We start from the raw sequence: 22005 nt of genomic DNA on the forward strand, positions 1-22005 counted from the left end.
AGGCTAGTCGCTAGGGAGAGGAAGCTGGGCGTTGCTACGTGACACCATTACCCAGCGCCCACAGCCACCATTTCCGGGCTGGACTGGGCTGTGGGCCGCATTTTGCACCATGGGATCTTGGCAGCGTCAGCTGCAATTTGGTGGGGTGTCACTCTGGGGTGGTGGCAGGGCCTGTGCCCCACTTGGGGGAAGCTGAGTATTACTTTGTGGGCTCCAGATCCGTGGTGCTGTTTCTCTGCAAATGGCCAGTGCGCATCACGGCAGCTCCTGCCCCCTGGTGGTCAGTGTGTGTCATAGTGACTGGTCGGACGGTCGGACACTTAGCATATTAGCCTTTTATATCCTATATAATAAAGAGGTAATATGCAAATTGACCCTCTCGCCCTCTCAAGATGGCCGCCCACCACGTTATCACAAGATGGCTGCCACAAGATGGCCGTCCCCATGTCATCACAAGATGGACACCCCCACATTTTCATAAGATGGCCGGCAGGGGAGGGAAGTTGGGGGCAACCAGGCCTGCAGGGGAGGGCAGTTGAGGGTGATCAGGCTGGCAGGGGAGCAGTTAGGTGTCAATCAGGCTGGCAGGGGAGCGGTTAGGGAGCGATCAGGCTGGTAGGCAGAAGCGGGTTAGGGGCAATCAGGCAGGCAGGCAGGCAAGTGGTTAGGAGCCATCAGTCCCGAATTGTGAGGGGGCTGTCGGACATCCCCCAAGGGGTCCCAGATTGGAGAGGGTGCAGGCTGGGCTGAGGGACACCCCCACCACCCCACTGCACGAATTTCGTGCACCGGGTCTCTAGTATATAAATATTATTTATATAATGTTACAAAATTAAAATGATATTGAATGTAAACGTTTATTTAATAATTCAGGAAGACTGTGAACATGAATTTTAATTGGACTACACCAAAGATAGATGCAGTATTAGAAAATATCTAACGATAGCCTGGCAAGTATAGCTCAGTGGTTGAGTGTGTCATGGTTCGATGCCCAGGTTGCAGGCTTGATCCCCAGTGGGGGGCGTGCAGGAGGCAGCCAATCAATGATTCCCTCTCATCATTGATGCTTCTATCTCTCCCTCTCCCTTCCTCTCTGAAATCAATAAAAATATATTTTTTTAAAAAGAAAATATCTAACCATAATGGATAAGCCATGAAACTGTCTTTTTGAATAACTGCACATTGCTATTCTGCCAACTGTCTTTCTCACCATATGCTATAAAATATCAAGCAGTCATTTGGACTTAACTCGTACAGATTTTGGAAAGAAGAGTTACTCTGAGAATCAAAAACGGCAATGTAAGTGACAGTAGAAAGCCCGTACAATATGGGATGGTTAGGAGTGGGATTAGTAGCTTTGTTAGACTGAGAACTCATGTCTCAAGCATCTTTATTTACCAAACTCACGTCTTACGTCACATTACACTTCAATATTTAGACCCCAACCAAATTCCAGTCTGTAAGATGTTAATGTAAGATGTTTATTAGTGTAATTTAATTAGCACAATGATTACATTAAAATGTTCCAATGTACAAACTGCTGAAGTCTAAAATCACAAAAAATATAAACTTAGATGCATAAACAAAGGTATAAAAATCTTTAAAAACAAAGATCTACATCTTCAACATTAGGCAAGAGAAGAGAAGAGAAGAGAAGAGAAGAGAAGAGAAGAGAAGAGAAGAGAAGAGAAGAGAAGAGAAGAGAAGAGAAGAGAAGAGAAGAGGAGAGGTTGATTTGATTACATATAAGAAACAGCACATTTCAACAGAGCAATCCTAACCAGCCTGGTCATCTCAGCAGGGCAATATTGGGCCACTCAGGTATAACCATCATGGCAACACAGCATTTCATTACAGGACTGGCTACTTCATTTAAAGCTGTATGGAAAACATAAAATGCATTTCTTTCTAAATGAAACATCCAAGTGCAACAGAGTGAGCTAATAATATATCAATTTTAGCAGGCTGTTAGTAGAAATTTTCAATTTCATAAATTAAAAAAATTCTTAGATAAAAATAAATTTCAAACAAAACAAACACATAACAGGATGGAAATAAATAAATAAGTAAATAAACAAATAAAAAATCAACATCAACAATGGCGTGGGTGTGCCTCTGACCACAGTCACAGCAGGGTTCACCCTGTCACTCACATGAACTGCAGAGGCTGGTTAGAAGCGATAGAAAGATGCCACGCTTTTAAAAAGTTAGCACTACCAGTTGTAAAAGGTCCCTAACCAAAAAAACCCCACCAGGAAACAAATGGCCACACATAAAGGGAAAGAGCTGTGTTTAGTTCATGGTGTGGCTTCTACGGTAACAGTTTCCATATGCGATCAACTGCCTGGAAGTCAGCATAAAACTCTTCCCTTGTGTCTTCTCACCAGAGCCCAGGAAGTAACTCCGGGCAGAGCAGCCTCCCACGTGACCAGACCCTGCACCCAGAAGAGGGAACGCTTCCTAAGTTCCAAGAGTCAGTGCAGGGACTCAGTGTAAACTTTCGTAATATTCTGATTTTACCATCCCACAGGCAGCTCTGTATAAGATCTAAACTACGTACATCTCAAACTCTTCCTCAGAACACAGTAACAATTATTTATTTTAACTGAAATAATCAGTAGCTTAGTGATTATAAAAACATGCACAGTCTGTAAGAGGATAAAAAAATTTAAAAAGTGCCCTAGCCGGGTTTCTCAGTGGTTAGAGCATCCGCCTACAGACCAAAGGGTCGCGGGTTCGATTCCTGGTCAAGGGCACATACTTCGCCAGCCCCAGTTAAGGGTACGCACGGGAGGCAACCAATAGAAGTATCTATCTCACATCAACGTTTCTCTCCATCTCTCTCTCCGTCCTCCCTCCCTCCCACTCTCTCTAGAAAACAATGGAAAAAATATCATCGTGTAAGAATTAACAAAAAAATAATTTTTAAAGTATTTCACATTTCAGATCTTAAACCAGAATCCCTCTAAGATTTCAAAACATGGCCCATGTTTTATATTCTATTTCTAAAGATCCAATCACAGCTTATCATTTGAAAGGTTCCACAGTACTGCTCCCAAATGCTTCCAGAATTTTTAGCTATTAGTCTGGAAAAATGAGAAACGGAAATAGAAATCCCATTAGACAATCCTCAGAATGTGTGAAAATAGATGCTAACGTTGGTGGGGAAGGACCTGACATACAGGCGTCACCTGACCCCAAGGCCTGGAACCCGGCAGGAAGGCTCCTTCCGAGGGCAAAGGGAACTCTTCCTGAACCGAGTCCCATCAGACAACCACTTCCTGAGAAACCTGAGAAACTGCTTCCTTCAATGTGCTCCCAGTTAGTTCCATCTTGTGTTGTTATAGGGAAAGTTATTTGCTATTTGTATCAACAGCCCAGTATTCTAACAATACTGGATTCCATTTCTTTAACTTCTATAGTTCATGATCATGTGAAGAAAGTAATTTTGCTTATAAAATTCCACACACGATAATAAGGTTGTTAAATTTTCAGGAGAATCTAAACCTAGACAAATAGATAATTTCATAATAGAAACAATTTTGGCCCAACTTGCAACTAACAAAGGCCGATTTAATTTGAGGAAATACTTTTCAAAGTTTCGTCAGAGCTGCTCTGTTAGAAAACTTTAAATTAAATAGCAGTCATCACTCAGCTCTTAGTGAGGGAGAGCAGCACGGGGTGCCTAAGAGAATGCCCTTCCTAGAAGCCAGCGCACGGAGGGAGGGAGCGAGGGGAGGAGCGGGGTCCCTGCCCTTTGGAAAGCTCGCCTTCTCCTCTGTGCTGCCATTTCCTGGTTCGGGTGGGAGACCTGAAAACCCAATGGAAAACGCCAACTAAAAATGTTTAAGGAAAAGAAAAATGTGAGAGCGAACTAAACGATAAAATGAATTTAAAAAGAGAACAAGAAATGAGAAACATTAGGTGCCCCTTATAAAAAGACTACAATTAAAGACTCCATCTTGTACGTGGTGCTCACGGGGGGAGGCTGCAGCGAGCCCTCAGAGGACAAGAGGAAGCAGGTGGCTGCTCAGCATCAGCAGAAAGAGGCCCCGAAGAACCACCCTCCGCTTCTTCTCTACGTGTCCAGGGAGGGAAAGCAAAGCTCTGCACTGCTGCAGGTTAGGAGAGTGACGGTGCTTAGGAAAGGCCACTGGTCTGGTGGTGCTGCAGCCCAGTGCGGAGAGAACTAGGCTTCTAGGAGGAGAACAGAAAGGGGGGAGGGCAGAAAAGCACAGGTCATTAGTCAACGGCAAGTTCAACACAGCAAGAGGCTCATAACCCATCCTGCGCTACCAGTGGGCTGAGCTGCTCGCAGGACTGGAGATAACGTTCTGAAGGAAGCAGAGATGGGAGTTTTCCAAATGGCACCCGTTAGTGACGGCCAAATTAGAATGAAGTCACACATGCTCCAAAAACATGCATCTTCGTTCCCTCCCTACTCATTCCCACCCCAACAAAACCGTCTTTTCAGTAAAGCATCTGCTCTAATACAGTCAGGTGTCCGGTTCAGAAGGCAAACCCCTTCCAGTGAGCGAGCCGAACTCCCCGAGGGAAGGAGGAGGACCTGCTCTCCTCATCTCACTGGCGAGGGCTCAGCCAGCAGCTTCTGTTCTGCAACCAGGACTAAAAGTCCTGGGACAGGAAGGCCTAGACGGTACATTTCCCCGTTCCTGTTTGCTGCCCTATAAGACTTGGCGGTGGGAAGCTCCTGCTCCATCAAGTGCGATCATACTGACATCCTGCTGGAGAAGAAACCTCTCTCGCTCTGACAGCTGCTCCCTTCCTGGATGCAATGGCATCCACTCTCTCACAAGCCAAGCCAACCAATCCCCTCACACTATCTCCTGGTTAAGGAAAGTGACATTTACTCATGTTTAAAGCTCATGTTCAAGCTTCTTCTTTAATCACGAATGTTTTCTGAAACCCAAACTGTACAGACGGCTTTGTTTTCAAAGCCGGCACAGCAGCTGTCAGAACCACGTACCGACGACGATCAGCAAAGAAACACAAGAGTTCATTTCACAGAACTACGGCGGCCCTGCGGTGGCTTCTTGCTTTTGACGTGAAGAGCTCCTCATTTATGAGTTGCTAATAAGGATGCCAATGTCACTGATAAAACTAACAGTCACAACAAGCAGAACCTCGTCATCAATAAATCTGAGGAACCAAGACAGATGCCACGTCTCTAAGGGCCACAGAACACGGCGCCGCCCTGGAGCAGTGCGACTGCGGCCACGGCCTCCTGGGAGCGTTAGCACCGAGAGCCCTGCAGGGCCTGGAGGGAAGGCTCTCGAGGCTGAGGTCTGCGTCCAAGAGGAGAGCCACGGCCAGGCCCCGCCCGTGTTTGCCCACACGGACATGGGAACCCAACGTCCGCCCCATCGCGGAGGGCACACCCGGGGACAGAGAAGACCGTCTGTTTGGGCCAACAGTGCCAGCCGGATCACACTGCAAGCGAAATGCCGTCGGTCATAACCACCCAGCTGCCTCCCACAGCTCCCCAAGGAGCACGGACAGGGCACATCCCCGCGGCGTGGGCTCTGCTGTGAGAACTCCGCTTCCCACGGGGGCTCGGGTGATGGCACGGGTGGTGCTGGTTCTGAGGTGCAGCCACAGGCACTCAGTGCTAGCTGACAGAAGAGCCAAGCCTAGTCACAGGCTCGGAGTTAAAGTCAGAGACAGATTTCAAAATGAACAGTTCAGGGGAAAATAAAGAAAAAACAGACTGAGGGCAAAAGAGAAGAAAAGGACTTTAATCTGCAGCTCACAGGTTCCCTCCCGGAGCCATGGCAGACTCTGAGTGCAGTGTGTTCGGCTGCAGAGCGGGCGGGACCGGAGGCCTCATCTCGATGACGACTATCCTGCCTCCATAAGCATATTTTTAAGGCCGATCAGCCCTTGTTTGGTACAACTACAACCAATGTTCACAGAATAGCGAAGGACAGCCACTCCTCTGCCCACTGCTGGAGCTGTTACGTGGAGGATGCCCTGGTTTAAACACATCCAACAAGAACCACCACACCCCAACACCACGATCCACATGCTTCCTGTCGCCCTCCTCAAGCAGCTGACCCAGGGTGCACTGTGACGGGGGGCCGGGAACCACTCACCTGCAGTGCCCTCCCCTTCTGTGCCATGGTCACCGTTGGCCAGCACCGCTGCTTTAGGAGACGGAGTGCCTGCAACCAGCACAAAGAAGAGAACATGTGATGAATGAAGCATGGAAAACAAATCGAACTACTACCTAACGAGGAGAGTTTGTGTCACAGCATTAGCTTAAAGCAGATAAAAACCAGTCCAACATTTAAAGATCCCATGAAAGGAGACCGAGCACAGAACAGACGGTCATTCATTCCTACACCCCAAACTCTTCTACACCCCAGTGGGGGAGGCGCTTCCTAACAGCAAGCCGCAGTCTCTTCTGTTCTGTAAACTGTCAGAGAGACTTCCTTCCTCCCTTCCGGCTCCCACACACACAGACCTAAAGCATCTGCCTGAGACTGTGTCTCACCCTGTGCGTGGGCCCTCTCCTCTCCTCCCTTCCAAAGACAGGATTCTGTTCTCTCCCGAGTGCTACAATCAGATCTCATCTCACGCCTCTCACATCTCACAATTCTTTGTTTGCCCCTTGCTTTTGGCACTTGATTATCTTCCCTAATGAACTGTAAACTCCTGAAGGTCTCTAATTTGGGGTTCCTTTTTTTCCTCTGTAGCGATATAGTGTTCTCAATAAGCATTTGCTTAAAGAATGAATGAGCCCTAGCTGGTTTGGCTCAGTGGATAGAGCATTGGGCTGTGGACTGAACGGTCCCAGGTTGGAGTCTGGTCAAGGGCACATGCCTGGTTGCGGGCTTGATCCCCAGTAGGGGGCGTGCTGGAGGCAGCTGATCAATGATTCTCTCATCATTGATGTTTCTCTCTCTTCCTCTCCCTTCCTCTCTGAAGTCAATTTAAAAATAAGTAAAAAAAGAATGAATGAATTGGAGAAAGTCTGATTGCCAGTAGTATATGGGTGGCAGAATAGGAGATAAGAGGGAGAGTGCAAGTTAAGAAACACCTAAGTTAATCTAAAATTTCTAAAAATGAAACAAAGTATTAGAAATTATACTTTTAAAATACTTTCAATTTTCGATTTTCTTCACACACAGTTAAATTTGGTTTTATAATCAGGGGGACAAAGCTATTAACAAGATTTCAAACAAGATCAACACCAAGAGACCACGAGTCATATGCCATTTCTTTGTTTTCAGAACCAGAGACCGGACCTACATGGGGGAGGAGGAAGCCTGCTGTGCTTCCCGAGCCAGGCCAGTGTGAAGTCCGCACCATTTCCAGTCAGAAAGGTGCTTGTCAGAAACACGTTCTCCGGCCCGGGGAATCTGTGCCTACGGAGAATAGGAGCTGTCAGGTGAAGGAAGGGTGGGGGACACAGAAGACAGTGGGTTAGGATGGCAGTTCACAGGGAGGTCGTTTATATCTTTGATGTCTTTACCTGTGCAGCTCAGGATTTCTCAGCTGCAGAGAGAACCTGACCAATTAACCGCTTTTTGAGAAGGATCTGCTTTTCTTTTATTTTTAATTGATTTTTAGAGAAAGACAAAGAGACAGAGAAAGATGGAGGGACAGAAAAACATCGCCGTCAGTGAGAAACACTGATTGGTTGCCTCCTGCACGCGCCCAGGGATTGAACCCAAAACCTGGGTATGTGTCCTGACTGGGAATTGAACCCGCCACCTTTTGGAGTATGAAATGACACTCCAACCAACTGAGCCACACTGGCCAGGGCTCTGCTTTTCTTTTAGACTAGAGTACTATAATGATGAACTATAACTCTTGGTACTACTATTTCTTTTTCTTTTCCCAAAAGAAATTAGTTAAGAGATATGTTTTCAAATAAAAATTTTAAAGACATTATTTTTACAAAAATACCATGCTGCCCAGCTGGTGTGGCTCAACAGTTGAGCGTCGACCCAGGAACCAAGAGGTCATGGGTTCGATTTCCCTGTCAGGGCACATGCCAGGGAGGCACTCCATCCCCAGTAGGGGGCAAGCAGGAGGCAGCTGACCGATGATGATTCTCTCTCAATCCCTCTCCCTTCCTCTCTCTCTAAAAATCAACGAAAACATAATTTTTTTAAAAACCATGCTGATTTCTTTATGAAATTCCTTCCTTTCAGTTTCTCAGGCTCCACCCCTTGGAGTCATCCTGGAGTCATCGTGGACCATAAACAGGTCCTGTGCCCTCAAAGGAAAGTGCTGGTGGCATGGCATCAGTGCAAGTCAAACGGGAGTGGGTTCAAAAGAGGATGAGGAAAGGGATTTCGAGGTAGCTTTTTCAGAGATCAGTGAGTTGATGAGATGAACACGGGGTTGAGACAGCATTTTTTCAATGAGGGAAAAGATTATGTATGTTTAATGCTGGTGAACGAGCCAGTTAAAAGAGAGGCGCTGATGATGCAGAAGACAGAGATCATTGCTGTAAGCAGTGCTCTTGAGTTAGAGTACGAGCAGTTCACCCATAACAATAAGAGCCCGCAGAGTAAAAGGCAAAGATGAAGGTAGGCTAGGAGAGGATGGGGGCGGGGTATGGACGTTCCCTTCTGGTTGAGACTGCTGATTCTCTTTTCTCAAGGTCAACCGAAGCTATGAACGGGGAGCAAGTGCTGGAGGTTTGAACAGAGAGGAGGAGATGTGGAGTAGTTGTCTAGAAAAGTGGAAGACTAAAAATGCCTATGAATTCATAGCAGAGTCCTCAAGTTCATGCTCTTTATGTAAATAAAATAAGATTCTTATATTTCCTGAACATAATATTTGTATGTCTAATAATAAGTGAATCTTTAGTTTTGAAAAACAGTATCTATGAGACATTAAACCAAGCAGAAAGTATGCATGAAGCTAGTATGGTTTCACAGAAAGAATATAAGTTTAAAGTCAGAAAATCTGGGCACAGGTTATGATTCTGTCACTATTAACTAAATGATCAATTGCAAATCCTTTGTGCTTTCTAAGCCTTAACAGCCTCAACTGGAAAATGGGACAATATCTACCTCCCATGGTTATCATGAGGACTAAGTGCAATGATATTGGAGGCATACTGTGTCAATTGTTAAGTAAATGTAATCAGCTATTATTATTCTCACTAGAGGCCCGGTGCACAAAATTCGTGCACGGGGGGGACGGGGCCGGAGAGGGGAGTCCCTCAGCCTGGCCTGCACCCTCTCCAATCTGGGACCCCTCGGGGGATGTCCAACTGCCTCTCGCAATCCGGGACCGCTGGCTCCTAACCGCTCCCCTACTGGCCTGATCGCCCCTAACTGCTTCCCTGCTGGCCTGATCACCCCTAACTGCCTCTGCCTCGCCCCGTACCTGGGACCCAGGATTCCCTCCTCCGGCCGGTTGCAGGCATCCGGGACCCAGGCTTCCCTCCCTCTGGCCGGTCGCAGGCACCCAGGACCCCGGCCAGCTTCGCCCGGGCCAGCCACAGCCGCAAGGGACCGTGGGGCGGGCGGCTTGTCCCTCTCCCAGGCCGCAGGTGCAGGCGCAGCCTCTGGCACCCGGGACCGTGGGGCGGGTGGCTTGTCCCTCTCCCAGGCCGCAGGTGCAGGCGCAGCCTCTGGCACCCGGGACCGTGGGGCGGGTGGCTTGTCCCTCTCCCAGGCCACAGCCTGGCTGGTCCCCATTCCTCTCTCTCCAGTGTTCAGTGTCTGAGCCTTTATGGCGTGATGGCGTAATGACCATTTGCATATTAGCTCTTTATTATATAGAATTGTTAATAACTAAAGATTGATTGACTATAGATTGGTTAAACTATAGCCCAACTATAGATAACTACAGATTTGATCACTAAATTATAAAGTAACCTTGTAAAAACCCTGAAATTTACTTTTGCCTTATATAAAAATCTAACTTAAATGACATTACTAGACTAGGCCATAATTGTGAGACTAATATACAAGCAACTTATCAGAATAAAATGAAATAGCAGCAAAACAGAGGTTACAAGAAAATAGAAAATAAAAAAAGAGACTGAGATTCTACCATACACACATCTGATGCTCTAAAACTCTAAGCTCAGGAGAGAAGAGTAAAAGTAACCTGCCACATAAAAGCATGAGGTTTCAGTGGAGAAAAAGGCTGCACGCTTCCCTGCAGACGAGACTTGCTGGACTCATTCACTGGGATGCTGGGCGTGGCTGGCAAGTCCTAATTCCAAAGATGCTATGCTGCCTTTTTTCACGGATTTCCCCAGGGGACTCCCATTTCATGAAATGAAAACTCTCTCAGCGAAACACATACAGCGCTGACAACACAGTTGTTGTTTTTAACTTATCGCATGCTCTGAGACAGAAGAATATTCTAGTTTACTTGGTGTTTTAAACCTCTTCTTCCACGAGAGATTTCAGAGTGCCACAGCTGGCAGACCAGTTTGGCAGAGAAGAGAAGCAGCACGTGCTGGGCGGGCATGTGTGCTGTGAGGAAGAGAGGCCTGTGGCTCGGGCAGAGGGAAAGGTTCAGCACGGTCCCAATGCAAGGGCACCTTCTTGTGCAAGTGAGGCCTGTGCCAATCTCGCCCTCTGGTGGCCAACTAAAGTGGGCTGGGATGCTCTGCAACAGAAGGCTGAACAAGAAGAAACTCCGCAGCACCCCGTTGTCATCCTTTCTACGACTGACGCGAACCCGTTCTCCTGGGTCAGGTTTCTCCATCTTGGACATGCATCCAAGTCACCGGCAATAGTTTGTTAAAATACAGACTGCTGAGCCCCATCCCCAGAGCTTCTCATTCCCCATGGACCTAAGAATTGCAACTTGAACAAGCTCCCAAGTAACACTGATCCTGCTGGTCCAAGGATCATACTTTGAGAACCACTATCTTAGATTAAAACATTCTATAGAGCCCTAGCTGGTTTGGCTCAGTGAATAGAGCGTCGGCCTGCGGACTGAAGGGTCCCGGGTTTGATTCTGGTCAAGGGCACGTGCCTGGGTTGCAGGCTCAATTCCCAGTAGGGGGCGTGCAGGAGGCAGCCGATCCATGATTCTCTTTCATCATTGATGTTTCTCTCTCTCTCTCTCTCTCTCTCCCTTCCTCTCTGAAATCAATAAAAAAATCCTATCTAATAAAATGGTAATATGTAAATTACCATCACTCCGCTACGCCCACGATTGGGCCAGCAGGAGGTGCAGGGGGCGGGACTCGGGGTGGCCGGGGTAGCCAATTGGGCCAGCAGGACGCTGAGCTCGCGTCCCCAGCGGCGTGAGCTCAGCGTCTGCGCCATGGCTGTTCTGCAGAACAGAAGGGGCCTCTGGGGCAGCGAGCTCACATCCCGCCGCGGACCATCAAAAGCGGGGGAGCTGGGTGCCTGTAGGCCTGGTGCACCAGCAGACAGGCACCCAGCTCCCCCGCGATCGAAAGCGAAAGCATGTAGGGGACCCTACACGTGCATGATTCAATCATGCACTAGGCCTTAGTATATATATAAAATAATAATAATAAATATTCTATAGAAATAATTTCTGAACCTCAAAAACTTCCTGGAATGTTGGGGAGAAAGCATTCTCTCAATGTCACAAGTAGAATTATCTAAGCACCCATAGCATACAAAAATTAAGTGACTTGCCCACAAACTTTCCAACTATTTGTGTCTAAGGGTCAACAATGTGTTAGATGTTCATTCAAACATCTATGATGATGTTTTGAATGAACAATAGTCACAGAAGTGTTATTGCTTTGTTATTCACATCTAAGACAAAGCATATGTCTTTTGTCTCCCTAGCCTAGAAAACAGAGGCATATAGAGTTGATTAGAGCTGATAATGAACACTTATTAGGAAGATAACGTTTGTGAAGAAAAAAATCAAGCACTAGTACAAATGTTCCAAAAAAGTATTTTGAGAATTGTTTCCCAAGGTGACAGGAAATTTTAGAAGCCGTTTGACATGAGTTTTATTTCCATGTATTTAACTATTTAGATGTTTTATGGTGGCAATGCTCAGATAACGTACTTGTAGAAGCAAAACTAAATGGGGGAGCATAAAATGGGAAGGAGTGTACCGGCAGTATATCCTTCAGTTAATCCAAAAGCGACAAAAAAATAGGTGAATTAAAAACAGATGAAAGAACTAGAAAGCAACTAGTAAAATGACAGATTTAAATACAATAACCATATTAAATATAAATAGTCTGAACACATCACTTAGAAGACAGGGCTCTTTAGACCAAAAAGCAAGACTTGTCTATAAGAAACCTACTTTTACTAAATATTAAAAAGGAAATATGTTGAAAGTAAAAATATGAAGACAGCTATATCCTGCAAATACTAATCAAAAGGAAGCTATGGTGGCTATATTAATATAAGACAAAAATTAGACTTCAGAACAATAAGATCATAAGAGGGTCAATCCATCCAGAAGACATATACTACGTGTATATGCGTATGACAACAGATCTTCAAATACATCAAACAAAACTGACAGGACTAAAAGGAGAAAGAAACAAATCCACAAAATTACATGGAAGAAGTCTAGCCAACATTAAAGAAAAAACATCAATTCTAAACAAACTATTCCAGAAAATGTTCCAATCATTTTATGATGCCAGCATGACTTCAATTCTAAAACTGGACAAAAGCCTCACAAGAAAACAACAAGCCTTATCCTACACGAACATACTAGATGCAAAAAATCCTCAAATATTAGCAAATCTGATCCATACTAGATAAAAGCAGCAAATCTCTTTTAAAGGCTTTAATCATGTTTTAATCCAGATCTGATATTACTCCCAGAGTCAAGTGGCACCTGATTCCATTCTAAATTAAGTCCTCATGTAAACACAAAATTTTATGTCTATAACTTTTCAAAGAAAAAGCACAGCAGCCAGTTTAATGTAGGAAATTAAGAGGAAGATTATACAGAAGTTGACACGCTACAGAAGAAACCTAGGGTTAAAAGTAATCTATAGGCCCAGCCGGCGTGGCTCAGTGGTTGAGCGTCGACCTACAAACCACAAGGTCACAGTTCGATTCCCCATCAGGGCACATGCCCGGGTTGCGGGCTCGATCCCCAGTGTGGGGCCTGCAAAAAGCAGTCGATCAATGATTCTCTCTCATCATTGATGTTTCTATTTCTCTTTCCCTCTCCCTTCCTCTATGAAATCAATAAAAACATACATATTTTTAAAAAGTAATCTACAGTATAATGAACACACAGTCAATTAAAATGTATGAACCTAGCTACTTGGTTTCAAATCAAGAAGTTTAGGTTCAGGGCAAGTTACTGGCCTATACTTAACAACTCGGTTCAGTGTCCTCAAGGTTTCCAAGATTGTATCCCAGAGCATAATCCCTCATCTCCTTTCTGCACCATATATCCAGCGTGGCTTAATTCCTTACCTTCAGCCTGGCCAGGATCTGGGCATGGTTTCTTCTTTGACTCCGAATTCCCCGTTTTCTCATCAACATCCAGGAGAGGAATGTAGTCTGTTTTTCCAACAGTTTCTCCCACAACATCATCATAGGCCTCTGCCTCCAGGGTGGCGATGAAGTCCCGTTTAATCTCTCCCTCAATTTCTGGAGGTGGTTCTGTTAATGCATCTGCAAGACTGAGGTCAGCCATTCTGCACCACTGCACCTGCCTGGTGAAGAGGGAAAATGTTCATATGATGAGTTCTGCAAAGGGGAAAACATTCCTAGAAACTCTGGTCGGTTTTTTAAACAACAAGCAATAATATCCAAACCTCTAGATCTGAAAGGGTCGCCGCGTTTACAGATTAGGAACTTAAAGCTCAGGAAGAGGCTCAGCCAAGGCAAACCCTTTCTTCTCACATCTCTGGGAAACAGGCAGAGCAGGTGCCGCTCTGACCTCTTCATTAGTCAGAAGCATGAGGTACATTTAAAAAGTCCGTGTGTCCTAGGTTACAGCCACTGAGGATCAACTCAGGTCTTTTGATTTCCAGTCTTATAACCCTTTCAAATATTCCATATATCTTAATTTCCAAGTCATATCCCAGAATAATTCTTTAAAAAGAATAAACATAGGTCAGGTGAGATTAGATTCCCATTTTAAAAAGGTTTACTGCCCTAGCCAGTTTGGCTCAGTGGATAGAGCATCAGCAGCCTGTGACCTGAAGGGTCCCAGGCTGATTCCAGTCAAGGGCACATGCCTGGGTTGTGAGCTCGATCCCCAGTAGGGGGCATGCAAAAGGCAGCCGATCGAAGACTCTCTCTCATCATGGATGTTTCTGTGTCTCTCTCCCTTTCCCTTCCTCTCTGAAGTCAATTATATATGTATTTTATTTTTATTTTTTTTTAATATATTTTTATTGATTTCAGAGAGGAAGGGAAGGGAGAGAGAGATAGAAACATCAATGATAAGAGAGGATCATTGGTTGGCTGCCTCCTGCAGGCCTCACACTGAAGATCGAGCCCGAAAGCTGGGCATGTGCCCTTGACCGGAATTGAACCAGGGACCCTTCAGTCCACAGGCTGATGCTCTATCCACTGAGCCAAACCAGCTAGGGCTATATATGTATTTTAAAGGTTACATTACTATCAGGCAAATGAAGTCACCTTTCTTGACCAAATACTGTGAGTATGGGCCTCATCCTGAGATAAGTCCTGCTTCTTCATGAATCACTTGTGGAGAGCTATGTCCACACCAAGCTACACTTGGCCGGGCTGGCATGAAAAATATAGATGTGTCCCCTGAATTATCTAAGAGAAGTAGTTCTCTGTGGTCATGTACATTACCATCTTTACAGAATATCAGGTTCTCAATTTTCAAACATAACCTGAAATTAAGAAGTGTAATCTATTATAGGTAAAACTGTGAGTGAATAGTCAAGGAAATACAGAAATAATGTGGTCAAAAGAGCCAACGGGCCTATAATAAATTAAACTCCCAGTACATAAGGATAAAGAGACATATGAGCTTGACCAGGTAAATGTCGTTGTCTGCCCAGAAATGTGTTTTCTCATGTCCCCTCATCCACACCAATGCCCCAGAGGCACATGACTGAAGTCTGGCCAATCAGAAGACAATGGTTAGAAGGATCCGTTTATGACTACATCCTGGAAGGCGCACGAGAGTCTTCTTTCTCAAGTCTAAGTGAGCAGCCTTCCAATCTTCCTTTTGCCTCACGTAGTCAACCTCTTTCTGCTGACTAAACAATCTCAACTAATAAACATAGTCTTCCTCCAACTTAAATTTTTAAAAAAGACAAAATTTACTAGGATTCAAGACACTTAATGGTCAGGGTCTCCTTTCAAACTCTCCTCCACTGTCAATCTCCCTCCAACAAGCTCACCATGGAACAAGAAGTACACACAGCCAGAAACCAGTCACTCTATCTTCATCTCTGTCCCCAAACACTCTCCTCCCACTTTTTCTATCCTGTGATACAAGTATGAAAGTCATACTTTTTCAATCATTATTTCTTCTTAGTGCTCCATAAGAGAAGCTGTAAGACGACCACATAATAAAATATGCACAAAGCAAATACATTCGGAACATTTTAACGGCAGAAGCCCGCCCATCTCCAGTTCCCAAATCCAACACCTCCAAGGCTTTGTGTGTGTCTCGATGTGTAGAAAGTGGAAGAGTGGAAGCCGAGATTGTAAGCTCAGTTCTAGACACGAAACAGCGCACAGAGGGGATAAGCCCAAAAGCAAGATTGACTTCTAGGCAAGTGTCCAGAAAACACACACAAACATATCTATATGTAAGGCCTCATCCTGGTGAGAACATTCACTACATATTATTTATATTACATAACGAAATTCGTGCACGGGTAGGATCCCTAGGCCCAGCCAGCGACCAGGGCCAATCTGTGGGGCGACCGACGGGGCAATCGGGGAGGGGGAGCCCCCCCCGCCGCTGGTGGTCAGTGTACATCATAGCGACCGGTCATTCCACCGATCATCCCACCACTCAGTCGATTTGCATATTAGGCTTTTATTATATAGGAAAAGGATTACAAGTTAAAATGAAGTTCCAAGATTTGGGAATATTGAATTTGCATAAATAAAATCTTTTCAAAAACTGTAATGATAGATAGCCCTGCTGGAATGGTCTGTGGTTGAGTGTCAAACCATGAACTAGGAGGTCACTGTTTGATTCCTGGTCAGGACACATGCCCAGGTTATGGGCTCAGTCCCTGGTGGGAGGCATGCAGGAGGCAGCCAATCGATGATTCTCTCTCATCGTTGATGTTTCTTTAAATATATTTTTTATTTATTTCAGAGAGGAAGGGAGAGGGAGAGGGAGAGAGAGGCAGGGCAGTTTTATCTGACTTTAAAACAGTATTTCCCATCACAAAATGGCTTGAGCAGGTTCTATGAAAAGCTTACAATACTTTTAATAGATTAAATTACGTGGTGTTTTTTTTAGAAACATATATATATATATATATATTTTTTTTTTTTTTTTAATTGTTGACACTATTACAGATGTCCCCCATTTTCTAATCCTTTACCCACTGTCACCCAGCCCCACCCTCCTCCCTCTGGCCATCACCGCACTGCTGTGTCCAGGGGCTGTGCATATATGTATGTTCTTTGGCTCATCTCTTCTCCTTCTTTTAAGAATACACTTTTTAAATAGCCTATAACAAATCTTATAAAAAAGCATAGTTTGGTCCTGGCCGGATGGCTCAGTTGGTTGGAGCATCGTCCCATACACCAAAAGGTTGCGGGTTCATTCCCGGTCATGGTACATACCTAGATTGCAGGTTCAATCCCATCAGCACCCATATAGGAGGCAACCAATTAATGTTAATCTCTCACATCAATGTTTCTCTCTCTCTCTCCTGTCCTCTCTCTCTAAAAATCAATAAATATATTAATATATGTGTACATTTAGGGGGATACCATATATATAGATACAGATCTCCTCAGGTGAGGATAAAAAAAATCACACTGGCCAACTGTTAACTAAAGCCAAAAAATAAATATATAAATAAATCAAAAGTAATGATGGAAAAAATTAACAAAATAATTTTATTTAGCAATATTAGGTATTATTGTCACTCCAGATCTTGACAGGTAATATGCTAAAAAATGACTCATTGAAGACCTTTTTAAAAGCCTGACAAACTCGAATGTTAAAGGTTTCCATAGAAAGTAACTGCGCTTTTGCCCTGGCCAGTGTTGCTCAGTGTTAGAGCGTCAGCCCACACACAAAAGGGTCCCGGGTTTGATTCCCGGTCAAGGGCATGTACCTGGGTTGCAGGTTCATCCCCGGCCTGGTTGGGGCACAAGCGGGAGGCAACCAATCGATGTGTCTCTCTCAACATCAATGTTTCTCTCTCTCCCCTCCCCATCCCTCCCTCTCTCCCTCCCACTTTCTCTAAAAATCAATGGATAAAATATCTTCGGGTAAGGATTAAGAACAACAGAAGTAATTGCTTTTTTCCTTCCTACCTATGATAACTATTATTATCAGTTAGGCTATGAAAACTGCTATGAACCAAAAACAATAAAGAATGTCTATAATTAGTTTCATAATCAAAAGAGAATTTGAAAGGACACCTATACTACCTTTAACAAATACAATAAGAGCCAACTAGATTTATCTGTGCCAGAAATATATAATTATGACACTTATTCACACAATCCACTCAACCTTTTTCTAATTTAGGACACGGGGAAGTACAGAAAACCCAGCGGTGCATTGTAAACCTCGTGTATGAGTGCGGATTCTCACAGAGCAGCTTTCACCCACTGTAGCCTGTCCCCTCACCACGCCCACCACCAGCACTTCCCAAACCTCTTCCTGAGCTGGCACGCGGGTCCAGGATATGAACAACAGGTTAGATTCAGCCTAGCAAGGTAAACTTGATAGAAAATTAGTCGGAAAATGGGAAGGTCACTTGGCTCTGTGTGCATTTAGCCAACAAACCAGCATCCACAACTCAACAGGGTAGCCATTCTTTTCCTGTCACCAAATATAAAGAGAAGTATGACTTCGACACACACACAAATGTCTCCGTATGGAACGGACCCTGTAAAAGCAATGCTCGGGTTGTGTTGGAAGTGAAAGGACTGGTTCTGTAAAGCCCCGTTTTCCAATGCTTTAAAGAGATCACCCAATGGTGTAGTTCTTTCTAAAACATGTACAAAAATTCCTTCAAGTGCCATACAGATTTGTTAAACTGGTTCTGCAAGTGTTCCAGAATTGATTTTAATAAATTCATGAACAAATTTATTCTCATACAGACTCATTTGAGATCACTTAATATTCATTTATGCATTAAAATGTTTAGTCATGTAGTTTATGGACAAAAAGATGACATAACACAGTGTTAGTCTCAAATCTGGATAGTCAGATCCAAAAATGAACCCTTGTGAATGAATAATGATCTACTTTTCAAAGATATCTCTCGCTATTTATACTGTTTGTCTTTTATTTTATAGCTAATAAAGTTAACTGTAAATGGATGTGCTCATCAGAGGCAAGAAAAGAAAGCTGGGTACAGAGTCTCTCTGCTTCGCTGAAGCACTAGTTTACTCGGACTCTCACTGTGGCTTTGAGTGAGTCACCTTCGGGGGCTGAGTTCCCTAATCTGTAAAATGAGAAAGGTTTGTCACACGATTCCTGAGCTTGATTAGCCTAAACAAGCTACTTATAATTCCATTTCATCACTTACGTTAGAAATAAATCAACGAACTTCATATAGATCCTCAATGTAAATGTAAATTCGCATTATTAAATTAGTATTTCCTATATCAGGTACTCTCAATTATAACTGGGTTTAGGTTTACTAAAAAGCTTTTTAGCAAAAGGAAGACTAAAACTCATCCGTGCACAGGGCCCTGTTTGAGCAAATCTCACCAGAGGCTAAGAAACTCGCCCGGTGCTAGCTGGCATCAAAGGAGACGGGACACCACTCTGCCAGAGAAGCAAGCAGCCCGTCCACTTAACCGGCACCGGCACCGAGAGAACAGCTTTCAACACAGCACTCACACATCGGCTCTTCATCTGACTGCATGTCTGAAGTGAGACTCTCTGGTATTCTAGAGGGTTCTGGAAACAGGTAAAGCAAGGCAATAGAAAAGGACAGGACATGATGCAGCACAGGAGAGAATTTTGGTCTCTTGACTACCCTCTTACTATTAATAGCTCTGGACTCATACGGAGCACATAAGAATATATGATGAGGTCACAAGCACCTTCTCTGTGGTATGGTTTACTTTAGATCACAAAAACTCAGAAATTAATTACTGAACTGAAAACATTTTCTAGGTCTACAGAGATTAAATAGTGTTCATATCTGATTTAAATACATGTCTCACTCTTTCTGATGAAAAATCAGCCATCAAGTTTGCAAATGGCCTGTTGTTGCCTCTGTCCTCCCCTACCTACCACCCCCAAGATGCTGCTTAGGGGTTAATGTGGAAGAAGAAAACTTGTGAAAAGGAAGAACAGAAGCCTTATTTCCATCAACATAAGCAGTCACTGTTCATAACACTATAATACTTTTATTTTACTGTTACATTAGCCAAACTTCTACCAAGATTCGTTTGATAGCCAGCATTCTCTCTTAAAAAGTATAGAATCCTACTTCATAATTCAAAAAGGAGAAAGGATAGCCTGGCAGGTGTGGCTCAGTGGTTGAGCATCAACCTATGAACCAGGAGGTCAAGGTTCAATTCCTGGTCAGGGCACATGCCCTGGTGACGGGCTTGATTCCCAGTGGGGGGATTCAGGAGACAGCCGATCAAAGATTCTCTCATCATTGATGTTTCTCTCCCTCCCTCTTTGAAATCAATAAAAATATATTTAAAAAAATTAAATAAAAGGGAGAAAGGGTTAAATAAAAAGACAACATTTCTTATCTAGTAGCTTTCCTCCTAATTCCGGAGATAAATTCCACAGAAAGTGTCTGAGTTTCTCGGTTAGTATGAAAAGGGAGAAAACTAATTTAGCAACATGGAATATTTCAGGGAACAAAGCTGATCTGGAAAAGATATCAAAGTTGGGAGGAGAGGGCAAGTGGGCCCTAGGAGGGAGGAAAGGGGAGGTAATACCATGGCCAAGGGCAAATGTGACGTCTTTCAAAATACCACCTCCTGACAATTTTAGAAAGAAAAAAGAATGTCTCAATAACCTGGACTAGTTTAGAAATAAAATTTTCATTTATAGCATTATTATCTAAGGGAATTTTATATTCTGAGTTTCAAATAACCAATCCTATATAATAAAAGGCTAATATGCAAATTGACCAAACAGTGGAATGACTGGTCACTATGATGCACACTGACCACCAGGGGGCAGACGCTCAATGCAGGCGCTGCCCCCTGATGATCAGTGCGCTCCCACAGCGGGAGCACCTCTTAGCCAGAAGCCAGGCTCATGGTTGGCAAGTGCGGACAGTCGGACATCCCCCAAGGGCCCCAGGACTGTGAGAGGGCGCAGGCCAGGCTGACCCCCCACCCCAGGGCATGAGTTTCGTGCACCAGGCCTCTAGTTTAATAAATAAAAGTTTAATAATAAATCTTAAAAGTAGGAGACTGCTCATAATGCTCACTTCAATTTTCTGTGATTATCTGTCCTGGTGGGGTTTTTTTTTCGGGGGGGGGGGGGGGAGGTTGAGTTATGGACGAGGCACAGAACTGGAAAGATGTGTGGGCTGATATTTTCTTCTGCTTTTGTTTTGCATGAAGCCACCAACCAAGCTGCCCCCAGGACACGCGTGCGAGCGCTGCAGCCGAAGGGCAGTGCTGCCTCCCCCTGGAAAACCACCGTCCCAGTGAGCGGCGCAGACCCTCTCTGACCTGGCATGGGGGACAGCCTGCACACGAGGACTTCCCATTCACCGAGGCTTTCTCAGTTGGCCCAGCAAGCTGTCAGGTACCAAGTGGGGACTGCACTCCTCAGCTCTGTCGTCATGAATTCCTTCAGACATCTAGGGCATATCAAGCTGACCCTTGTTTGCTGGCAGCTGTGTTCTGTTTTTAATTTAATTAACTGGAAAACCTTGATTTATACTTTCAATAAAAACTATATATTTTTTTTAAAAATATATTTTATTGATTTTTACAGAGAGGTAGGGAGAGGGATAGAGAGTTAGAAACATCGATGAGAGAGAAACATTGATCAGCTGCCTCCTGCACACCCCCCACTGGGGATGTGCCCACAACCAAGGTACATGCCCTTGCCCGGAATCGAACCTGGGATTCCGCAGGCCACAGGCCAACGCTCTATCCACTGAGCCAAACTGGCCAGGGCCAAAACTATATTTTATTCTAAGTAAAACCACATCTTCATGAAAGACCTCTAGGAGACTCAGCTACCATCTCCTGCAGCTCAGAGGCACATATCCCTCAAGCCCGTGGTTGGCAAACTGCGGCTCGCGAGCCACATGTGGCTCTTTGGCCCCTTGAGTGTGGCTCTTCTACAAAATACCACGGCCTGGGCGAGTCTATTTTGAAGAAGTGGCATTAGAAGAAGTTTAAGTTTAAAAAATTTGGCTCTCAAAAGAAATTCCAATCGTTGCACTGTTGATATTTGGCTCTGTTGACTAATGAGTTTGCTGACCACTGCCCCAGGCTAATCTGAATTTCTCCTGCTCATCCCCAGAACCAGGCTGGCAAATGGCAACAGACAGTTCAGCAACATCTTGACTGTCCTGAGCAATTAACTCCAAACTCCAGGAGGACATGCTAACTGTCTACCCCCAGGTGCCTCCCTCTACACCACAAGGACAACAGCTGTATTATTACCAACGACTGGGATTTCCAGGCTCAGCAGGGTTCCCGCTTGTCCTGTCCTCTTCAGCAACAGGAGAGCCCTCATTACTCCAACAGCGGAGGCCATCGCCCAGCTGATACATTCTTTCCAGGTAGTCCCCCAAACGAAGAGCTCCTCTTCCAGCTGCTATTTTAGGGAGCCCTGTCCTCTAGACAGAAACACTGCATGCACAGGCACACGCGTCCTGACGTACGTACCACCTGCAGCGCGAGACAGAAAGCCTCGCTCACCTCCTTCGGGAACTGCGCCGGCAGCTGGCAT

At 44.7% G+C, this 22005-nt stretch overlaps 1 protein-coding gene across 3 annotated transcripts in view; it reads right to left on the reverse strand.

Annotated features, from left to right (window-relative positions):
- LOC307113808 (microtubule-associated protein 4-like) overlaps window positions 1–22005 on the reverse strand; it is a 115894-nt gene that overhangs the window by 56138 nt on the left and 37751 nt on the right. For all 3 annotated transcript variants that reach the window (XM_079795745.1, XM_079795746.1, XM_079795744.1), the window contains exons 2-3: window positions 13389–13630; window positions 6114–6182 (exon numbers count right to left, since the gene is read on the reverse strand). In XM_079795745.1, the coding sequence (XP_079651871.1) occupies window positions 6114–6182; window positions 13389–13611 (292 nt within the window). In that variant the 5' untranslated portion in view covers window positions 13612–13630. The remainder of the gene's footprint in view (window positions 1–6113; window positions 6183–13388; window positions 13631–22005) is intronic.

Source organism: Cnephaeus nilssonii (assembly GCF_951640355.1).
Source record: "Cnephaeus nilssonii genome assembly, chromosome: 17".
NCBI lineage: Eukaryota > Metazoa > Chordata > Mammalia > Chiroptera > Vespertilionidae > Cnephaeus > Cnephaeus nilssonii.